At 41.1% G+C, this 11,211-nt stretch overlaps 1 protein-coding gene across 4 annotated transcripts in view; it reads left to right on the forward strand.

Moving 5' to 3' along the window:
- LOC109912354 (centrosomal protein of 164 kDa) overlaps positions 1 to 11,211 on the forward strand; it is a 191,246-nt gene that overhangs the window by 123,005 nt on the left and 57,030 nt on the right. For all 4 annotated transcript variants that reach the window (XM_048615635.1, XM_048615638.1, XM_048615636.1 and 1 more), the window contains one exon: positions 7,444 to 7,530. In XM_048615635.1, coding sequence (XP_048471592.1) covers positions 7,444 to 7,530 — 87 coding nt within the window. The remainder of the gene's footprint in view (positions 1 to 7,443; positions 7,531 to 11,211) is intronic.

Here is an 11,211-nt window from a genome sequence, read left to right on the forward strand (position 1 = left end):
GATGCCTTTTAAATGTTGTAATTGTACCTGCCTCCTTCACTTCCTCTGGCAGTTCATTCCTTACACGCACCACCTTCTGCATAAAAACATCGTCCCTTAGGTCCTTTTAAATCTTTCTCCTCTCAGCTTAAACCTATGCCCTCTAGTTTTGGACTCCCCATCCCCGGGGAAAAGACCTTGTCTATTCACCTTATCCATGCCCCTCGTGATTTTATGAACTTCTATAAGGTCACCCCTCAGCCTCCGATGCTCCAGGGAAAATAGCCCCAACCTATTCAGCCTCTCCCTATAGCTCAAACCCTCCAACCCTGTCATCATCCTTGTAAATCTTTTCTGAACCCCTTCAAGTTTCACAGCAATCTTTCTATAGCAGGGAGACCAGAATTGCATGCTGTATTCCAGAAATGGCCTAACCAATGTCCTATACTGTCACTCCCAACTCCTATACTCAATGCACAGACCAATAAAGGCAAGTATAGTCACTGAATCTCCTACTGTTAATATAATTTGAAAACCATTGATCAGAAACTGACCTGGACTAACCACATAAATACTGTAGCTATGAGCACAGGACAGAAGTTGGGGAATAAATCTTCAATACCTCCTCCTTCCCTACCTCAGTCTGCTGAAAAATATCACAGTCCCTATTCCTGAATTCTGCATATATATCCTCTTCTTCCCACTTGAAGACAGGTATGAACTACTAGTTTAACACGCAGTAATTGCTGTTTGGCTCCATGCACAGATTTCCTCCTTCATCCCTGGTGGGCACTGCTCTTTCCCTGGTTATCCTCTTACCCTTATTATACTTAGAGAATATCGGGATTCTCCCTAACTTTACCTGCCATTGTTTCTTTATGCTCCCTTTTTGCTCTCTTAATTACTTTAAGTTCTCCCCCGTACTGTCTGTACTCCACTAGGGACTTTGTTGATTTTCTCCCTTTGTAGCTTCTAAAAGCTTTCTTTCCCTTCTTATCCAGTCCTGATTATTCCTAGATATCCAGGGTTCTCTACACTGTTGCTTCTAAATTTCATGTTTGAGGGAACATGTTGGACCTGTATTCTCCCCTTTTCCTTTTTGACCCCACTCTTCTGCTGTAGATTTTCCTACCAGTAGTTTTTCCTCATCTACTTTGGCCAGAGCCTGCCTTATTTTAATATAATCTGTCTTCCCCAATCCAATACTTTCTTACAGGCTATCTTTTTCCTTTTCCATGACAAACTTAAATTGTACTATGGTATCACTAAAATGCTGCCCTTACCCCACCTCTAACACTTGTACGACTTCATTCCTCAGAATTAGGACCAGCATTGCGGTGTCCTTGTTAGACCTTCTACGTATTGCTTCTCCAAAGACTATTTATTATATAAATCAGAGGTGTTTTGGAATTCTCTTCACTCACCTGGAACAACAATGAAGAAGCTCATCACCATTCGGGTCACCGTAGCCCATGCACCAACTCAAACATTCACTCACCATCAACACACAATGGCACCAGTGTATGTTAAGTGTATTGCAGCAACTAATCAAGAGTCTTCAACAGCACCTTCCAAATCTGCAACTCTGCTGCAACCTAAAAGGACAGGGCATTTGTGCATGGAAATACCATCGCCTGCAGATTCCTCTCCAAGCTATACATCGTCCCAACTTGGAATTATGTTCTCATTCTTTCACTTTTGCAATATCAAAATCCTGGAAACCCTTCTTAATGACAGTTTGGTGCACTTATACCAGAAGGGCTGCAGTGGTTTTTGACAGCAGCTCAGCACCATCATCTCACGGAGCGGTTAGGTATGGCCAATAAAAGCTTGCCTTGCCAGCAATACCCACATCCAATGAATGAATTGAGAAAGTGTGACTTTTCACAAAATGTAACATCAGTTTATATAGCTGTGACTTCATAACTGAACTTGATCCTGTTTACACCTAAAGTCTACTATTCATGTAGATTCTTGGTTAGCAATCTTGATTGGATGACTTTTTTTTGACCCCTGCAGCCCAAGGGTGGCTGGTTTTAACTGCAAATCCTTCCCTCCCTACCATCAGCTACTTCCTCACAGATAGGGCACTAAACTAGGTACATAAGGCAGTTAAGGAAGGAAATGATGGCAAAGTGGTTATGTAACTGGGCTATTAATCCAGTACCCACAGGTGCAAATTCTGAGGGACAAGGGTTTGCATCCCATCTTGGCAGATGGTGAAATTTGAATTTGCTTTTTTAAAACTGGAATAAAGAGCTAACTTAATGACCATGTAACCTCTGTCGATTGCTGTAAAAACCCATAAGGCAATTAATGGGCACACCTAATGATGTGAATGTACGGTTATAAATGGTACATTTACTCAGGCATCCATCATTTCTCCATAGGTGTGATGTTTATCTATTAAGAACAATTGTAAAGCTTTTTACTTAATGGATGTTGTTATGAAAATGCTTCTATCGTCTTGCCTTATCATGTCAATAATTGTGATTCTATTTGTGTATCTAGTGTTTTAATGTCTATCTCCTGTTGAGCAATGCCATTAATTCCTCTCGTCAAAAGTGTTTTGAGATAGTTGGATTATAAAATTGCTTATTGCACAGAGTAGCTTTACATTGCCAGCCCTCATGATAACGCTTATGCCTCAGTTGATATTTGTAAGTGCTACCTGACAGGATTTTATTGAGTTTTATTTAGAAGAGACCAGTGATATATATTTGGTATGTTAAATATGGAACATCAAATTGAAATAAAAGTGAGAAGATTGTGGCATTCATCTTTAAACAATGAAAGGGAGAACCTGCTTCCAGTTCTTGATGGTTATTTTAAATTATATCCTCAAATTTGTAGTCTACATTTAAATATTGACTTTAAAATGACTTGTAACATTGCAGTGTCAAAGCAGCTAGCTTTGTGTGTGGGTGGGGGGAGCAAATGAGTAAACTCAGACCCTGCTGTCAATACTATCTCTTCCTGTTACCTGCCCTCTCCTAGAAGTGTTATCTTCTCTTGGCATTCTGTTCAGTATTCCCAAACATTCCCAAACCTGACCATGTATGCGTTTTCAACAGAGTTTCAGCAAAGAGCAAAAAAAGTTTTCTCTTTACTTTCCCTCCTTAGTCCACTGATGCAGCATTACCAGTCATTGATGAGATTGCTTAACTTTGTAAAAGCTAGAAATCAAACCTTAGATCATCCAGTACTTATTGCTCAATCCCACAACACATAGGGATGATTCTTACAGGTTTCTTTTGGCTAAGTTTCAGTTTTGTCAAGTTTAATGAAGGGCTTTTCTCCATGAGGCCTAGTAAGCATTCTTGCCTCTTCTAATCAGACTTATCTCATTAAGTACATACCACACCCCTTTGCACTTCTCTCATCCCATTTCTAGCCCCATTCTACCATTCAACCTACCTGGAATAACTTGCCTCTTCTGAGAAATCCTGGAATTGGCCAGCATCCCTAGCACCAGCGCCATCGTTAAAAGGCCATTGTGCACCTGGGCAAACACTATTAGTCAATGCTGCCTTAGATTATTCCTGACATTTGTCCTGGACATGGCAGAGGTCAAAGTTGGCACCTTGCTTTATGGACAGGAACTAGATGGTCCTGGTGAATGGGATGGAGATGAAATGGGATGCCCCCTTTCTCCAGGTGCAGAAGAGGAGGTCATGACTCACACCATGTCAACGAGGTCTGAAGTTTCCACCCAGGTCAATGCATCTCCTATACTATCTGTGTCTCTCTCATTCCAGAAGGAAAACGGCCCATTATAAGGCACAACGAGTCAGGACGTTTGGTGGGCAGCCTAACATTTGGCTTATGAAGAGAGGTTCATGACACTGACCATCCTGAACAGCTGATTGACTATGTCCAAGCCTCTAGACCAGTATCAGAGCTTGCTGTTACACTGTCCTTGTAACCTTGAATTTCCCATGGCTAACCCATCTAGCCTGCACATCTTTGGACTGTGGGAGGAAACTGGAGCACCTGGAGGAAACCTATGCTGACACAGGGAGAATGTGCAAACTCCACACAGTCACTCAAGGGTGGAATCGAACCTGGGTCCCTCACGCTGAGGCAATAATGCTAACCTCTGAGCCACCATTCCGCCTGGATCTGTGCTGGACCCCCTGAATTAACTCATTGACAACCGTGCCAAGCCTCCTGCCTTTGCATCTGCACTAAATGGCAAGGCAAAACTGCAGTACTCAGAGCTTGGTATCTTTTGATGAGGGATAATGTACAAAGCATGGCAGGAAGAGGCCACAATTTGTGAGCATCCAGGTTAGCTTAAAGTGAGTGAACACAAAGAGTACAAACAAATAGCCTGGAGATGCAGCCTGGCCCAGTCTATAAGCTGGCTGCATATACCTGAACACAAGATGTCCTTGCTGCAACTTTGCACTGATATTTACTATTGCACTCCCAGGTGCAGCATTGAAGTGTAGAGCATTCTGTAAGAGGGATGTGTCATGAGGGTTCATAGTGTCGCTAGGATATAGGGTGCGTGTGGCCAGTGCCCACTGAGCATGCCTTGAGATGCTATTGCTTGGTGACCAACATGTAAGCCATTCACAGTCAGTGGTGAGCTGGAGTCACCAGGCATCCACTCAGACTTCCATGTCAAGAATTCTCAGCATCTATTTTGCACGTGGCGGATGGTAAGATAAAAGGCTGCTTATTAATGGGGTGAGATGTGCAGTTAATGAGGTTGTTAACCAGCAATAATCCTCCTTTATAAACAACTCACTGCTGCCTAACAAGAATCTCACCTTGACTCCTGGGATTTAGTTAAAAGTTGCAGCAACTTGTTTCCAATGTAAAGGCACCATTGGATTTCACATGTGGTTCTACACATTTCTTACCACAGCCAATTTCGTTCAGGCCTCTATAAGATTCCATTCATAGTGTCTTATTACCGGCTCATTCGGGAAATCAAGATTAATAATTTAATAAAATCAGTAAAGTTTCAAGCAATACTCTTCCTATAGAATGAAATGTAACAATATAATACAATCTCAACTTTAAAACTGAGACCAATATTTTTTCAAATAAGTTAATGGTCATTAGTTACAGATACTTCCTAATCAACCTGGTCATAGATATTATTATACACTTCTACAATAGAGACTGGGACTTGAATCCAGACCTTCTGGCCAGAAGTAGGGACATGGCTGCATCACAAGAGCCCATTCATTAGTTATATACGAAGGTTCACTTATACCCATATTGAAGTGTTAATTTACTTTTTTTTTTAAGATTTTATTTTCTAATCGACCTGTTCAGACATGTTGTTACATATCTGTGGAGCAAGGCTTGGTCTCTTGGTTCAGAGGTAGGGACACTATCACTGCACCATATGAGCCCTGAGGTGTTACTTTAAAGATGTAAAGGGGGTGGCACAGTGGCTCAGTGGTTAGCAATGCTGCCTCACAGCACCAGGGACCCAGGTTCGATTCCAGCCTCAAGCGACTAAGTGAGGAGTTTGCACGTTCTCTGTGTCTGTGTGGGTTTCCTCCAGGTGCTCTGGTTTCCTCCCACAGTCCAAAGATGCACAGGTTGGGTGGATTAACTGTGCTAAATTGTCCATAGTGTTCAGGAATTTGCAGGCTAGGTGGATTAGCCATGGGGAATGAAGGATTACAGGGATATAATAGGGCAGAGTGGGTCTGGCTGGGCTGCTCTTCAGAGGGTTGGTGTGGACTCGATGGGCCAAATGGCTGTTTCCACACTGTAGGTGTTTTGTGGTTCAATGACCAATTAACTGACAGTTGCCACCATCCTACTCCAGATTGACTTGGTTGTATTGTCAGTCAAATTCCAGGTTGTTGCAGGTGGTAGGGACTTGTTTAGCTGCCCAAAGGCCACATTCCAACAGCTGGTCAGAGATCCAGCAGTTCAAGCAGATTTAGAAGCCCTCCGAGGATGCCTAGGCAGGCATAGGCCTTCTTGAAGACAGAGGGCACTTCTATTTTGAAACATTCTCTCCCTTCCCGACTGTCCATTACATCCTGCTGCTGTTTCAGGTTTCGAGGTAGCTGATTGACCTTCCAGATTTGAGAACTCACCTGCCACCCTTTGTTACACAGGGAGACCACCCTCTGTCCATTAATTGCTTGCTCTGGGGTAAACTATATTGAGTGACTTTTCCACATAGAACTAGGAACATGGGAACAGGACTAGCTATTCAGCCCATCAAACCAGCTGCATCATTCAATATGATCATGGTTGATCATACATTTCAGTGCCTTTTACCCACACACCTCTAAAATCCTGTATGACTTCGGTAATCAGAAATCTATCAATTTCTTTTTAACACATACTCAAAAACTGACCCTCCAAAGCCGTCTGAAGTAGAGAATACGAAAGATTCACAACTCTCTCAGTAAGAAAAATTCTCCTTATATCAAACCTAAGTACATCTTACCTAGGACTGGGTTTGCTGAGGTAGTGGTGGGAAAGAGCAAGGGCTGATAGAATCTTGTCCACAAATTTCAAGTCACAAGGCAACTGACTTTAAAAAAAGACTGCCCCAGAGCAACATAACACTGCAGGTGGGAGCCTTTCAAACACACTGCAAGATTTCTACTTTCTCAATGGAAGTGGGTGCTTGGGCCTACAGCTCTTGTAGTCCCAACAGCACCAGAACTAAATAACGCACACTACAAGAACTGCACACAGACCTGAGAAGAAGACAACATGGATCCTGGACTTGGGGTAAATGTGGGATTTTTGAACAGGGGAGATTAAGTACCCTAGAGAAGGAGAGGATGGTCAGGAGTGCTTTTCGAAGTATAGTCTAGGCACCATCTTGGCGATGGTGGTACCCTTGATGAACTGCAGGATGCCCCAATTCCTTCCCATCATTTCACAAGAGTTGGTGAAAAAGCAGCCTTCCTAGTCTCACCCACCTTCCCCCTATGGTATAGAGTGGGCCGAGAATTGGGTCAGTTGTCTTGTCAACAAGCTCAATTGCCTATTAATGAGTAACTTAAAACAGGGCACAAGCTGCTGATTTTGTCACTTGACTATTATTTTGCGAAACTAGTTGTTGTCATGTTCATGATCTGACATCATCGTGATGGAAGTTATTAATGCATTGGGCAGTATGAGTCCAGTTTTTACAATTAAAATCCCAGCAGTAGCTTCTGACTCCGATTTGAGAATGCAAACAAGGTCCAGGAGCCCATGAAAAAATTCTTGCCAGGTGTCTCTGATGAAGCCTGGCATGGAAATATGGGAGGAAATTATTTGAATGCAAGTGCAGTTGTTATGATGGTAAACTTGACTTCTCAATGATAGGTCACTACTTACGCTCAATTGAAATCAAATGTTATTTAAATATCTTTAAGTATTTTCTCGAGAATATTAAATTAGACGATTATTGTGTGGAAATTGTATTCTGGTTATTTTTTTTCTAAATTGTTCATTTATCTCTTTTATCCCTATCGTATTCAGGATCTAGGGATCCAGATTCAGGCAGTAGAAAGAATCTTAGACGTGGAAACATTGTCACCTGCCTTAGACTTACAACTAACACCCGAGGTAAGCAGATCAAATTCAGTTTCCTTTTATACTCCATAGTTATATGACAGTTTCAAGTTCACCAATTGTGAGATGTTACTGCCTTTTGAGGAGCTGCCTTAAGTTGTACAATGTCAGCTTTGGTATAGTCGTGCAGTTTTTTTCCGTGTTTATTCATATGGGCATCCCTTTGTTAAAGATGGCAGAGGATTTATCTTTTTCACTCCTGTCCAAATTATTAATTGCCCCTTCTCTCTTTGTTTTGATGTTGAATCGCTTTATTGAAACCATTATTTTACACTCTAATTGAGCATTCCCTTTCATTGACAGAGGGAAAACCTGCAACTAGACATTGCAGGAGAAATTGCCAGCTAACATAGTGTGAAATGGCTATGTGTCAAAGAGGTGATTGAAATATTGATCCTAGTATGAGCAGATTTTAGATAAAGTCTTTATGAAATTTGATTTGCTTTCCAACTTAATCTGTCCTTGTCACCTGCATATTTCCAGTGTCGAGGACCAGCAAATCTGTATTAAATCCAATAGAGCTGCAGCTGAAGCCACATCATAACCAATATACCAGGATGGCAATAGCCATTAGTCAAACTGACATGTTAACAATTAAAAATGGAGCTATCTTTAGATGTTGTTAAAATGATTAAATTATCTTGAAATATTTCGTCCACAATTTCTAAGCAATGGAGTGGCCGATTAAACAATTTGACTGTGTCAGAGAGGTATCCTCTTTGAATCCCTTTACATTTCAATTGAATGCTAATGATAAGCAAGTATTCTGCCAAAGCTTGACTTTTATTGTGGGTGGACCAAGGATATTTGCAGCAGCATGATTTCTTCCACTTGTAAACGGATCCTTTTCCAAAGTTGTATCAGTAGCAACAGGCTTATCACTCTTGCCATTCCTTGGAGATATCAGAGAACAGTGGACTAGTTAGTCAGAAGTTGCATTTTCTAAATATTTCTTAAAGCTTCTGCTGGTAAATTGACAGAACATGTAAATGTAAATGAATTATTAAAGCCAATAAGGCTTTAGATCCCTGATATTCCCTGGATTAGCAAACATGAGTGGCGTGATAAGATTGCCACTGAGCGAGCAATATCAAAAAGAAAATTGTAATGATTCTTCCTGGAGAACATCAGAAGCTGTTCATATCAATGTGAGTGAAATCCTTTTGGCCTTTTGCTGTTTTTACATAAGCTGAATTTCACAAGAGCGTTTTTAAACTGTCTTCATTCATCCAAGATAAAATGGAGCAGTTTGGGCAAAGGGGGTCTGATCTCCACTGAAATCTGCCCCGAGATAAACCCTGTGGTCTGTTTGTTAAGGAGACAGAAACTCAAGCCAAAACTTGATTCTCGTAAGGTGTAAGTTTTGACACCTTGACACAAAGAATGTAGATCTGGCTTTGCTAGTACAGACTCTCAATCTTCGAATCAATGAGACAGAGATTTAGGTAAGATGATCCACAATAGGCACTGCTGAGCCAAGAGAGGAAAAGGACTAATCTTGGTTTAACCACCAAGCAGAGTGACGATGAAGACAGATCCTCTGTTTGAAGAGACAAATTGTACGGAGATTTAAAGACCAAGGAGTTACAAGGGGTGCTTTGCTACTGGAAGCCCATTCGACTGTGTTCAGAAGATTGAGTGAAGGTACTGAATTTTAAAGGACATTGAAGAACTGAATGGTGAGACAGGAGGAGAGATCCTGTTAAACCAGCAGGGCTTTAGAGGTTTAAGCACAAGACTACATTTCATTTCAGTGTATTCTCAAATGTTTTGTGCATCAGTTACTTAATAAGTAATGTATAGTTGATTTTGATTTTAGTTTATTTATTACAGTAGAAAAGTTGTAAAACTTGATCTTGTTGTGCAGTCCTTTGTGCTAATTGCTGGAAAATTCACATCTCTTTTAAAATGTTATCAGTCTGTCCTAGGATTGCTACACTGTTGTTCCCCACAGTCAAATAATCCATTGACAATTCATTAGGTGGTTTTGTTTTGGGGAAATTAATATCTCAGAAATGGTTAAAATCTTTGGCAGAGGTGTAGTTCATTGATATGAGAAATAAGCTTTAAGTTCCTTCAAGAGGACAACAGTCTGTAACTATATTTATATTGTATGTAGGGATGATGTTTATTCGGACAGTTAACACTGTAGTCAATTTTTAGTGTTTATCAAATACCTTTCTAAAATGATCTTAGTTGAATTCAGCTCTAAGTAACTTATTATCGATGCTATAATGCTGGTGTTTCAATAGGCTTATTTTCAGTCTACTTCATATATTAGTTGCAAGAAAGAATAGATGTAGTACACTATGAAAATGGTCTAAATATTCCAATCTACTGACACTTTCTGGGTAAGATAGTAAATTAGTATCACAATCCAGAAGGAGTTATTTAATGGAAAACAACCTGTCATAAGAAATGCCAGTTTGATGATATTTTTGCGGTATGATGCTGGGGATTCCGTCTGTTGATTCTGTTTAGGAATTCCCATGGCTTCTGAGCTGTTTTGGAGAATTCTATTTCTGGACTGTTTATCTGTGTTTGTACCCCCAAGAACAGATGGCAGAGTCACCTCCTCAATACTAAAGGGCTGTAAATAAGGACTTGTATAATTACATTCAGTGATGTAATAGCATGTGGTGGAACTGGCAGCTGCACTTAACTATCCCAAATGACCACAGAAATCCCCTATAACCTTTAAAATTACAATTATAAAACATGGAGTATTTTCCATTCTTTGGGCATCCAGGACCAGAATCAACCACGTAGTAAAATGTAGAGTAAGACTCACTCTGCACTTTAGCTAAGCACTGGGCCTTGACTCCAACTTCTGAAGTGCATCCATACTGCACTTGTGGCATTCTGTTGAATGGGATTGCACAAACATTTCACATTGACTTATTGGAAACAGAGAAGCTTTTTGTCTTCTTCACACTGGACTGGATCTGAACCCAAAAGTGAGAGGGCTTTGAGGTTGTAGACTTGCTCGCTGAGCCGGTGTGTTTGGTTGCAGACGTTTCATCACCCGGCTAGGTAACATTGTCAGTGTGCCTCTGGTGAAATGTTGGTGTTCTGTCCTGTTGTTATTTATATGCCTTGGTTTGCAACCAAACACACAGGCTAGGTGAGCAAGTCTACAACCTCATCCGCAACCCAAGTGAGAGGGCAATGTTTAATCCACTGCGACATTCAGGACTTATTGGGGAGACAATGGCCTAATGGTATTATCACTGGACTGTTAATCCAGAGACCCAGATAATGTTCTGGTGACCCAGTTTCAAATTCCACCATGGCAGACGGTGGAATTTGAATTCAATAAATATCTGGAATTAAGAGTCTAATGATGACCTTGAATCCATTGTCAATTGTTGGAAAAACCCATCTGGTTCACTAATGTTCTTTGGGGAAGGAAACTGTCTTCCTTACCTGGTCTGACCTACATGTGACTCCAGACCCACAGCAATGTGGTTGACTCTTAACTGCCCTCTAGGCAATTAGGGATGGGCAATAAATGCTGCCTAACCAGCGACGCCCTCATCCCAGAAATGGCTAAAGAAAAAGAAAACAAAAACTCATGATAGTAGAAACTGCAGATGCTGGAGAACCTGAGATAACAAGGCGTAGAGCTGGATGAACACAGCAGGCCAAGCAGCATCAGAGGAGCAGGAAAGCTGA

The sequence above is a fragment of the Rhincodon typus genome, chromosome 32 (assembly GCF_021869965.1).
Source record: "Rhincodon typus isolate 14 chromosome 32, sRhiTyp1.1, whole genome shotgun sequence".
In the NCBI taxonomy this organism is placed as follows: Eukaryota; Metazoa; Chordata; class Chondrichthyes; order Orectolobiformes; family Rhincodontidae; genus Rhincodon; species Rhincodon typus.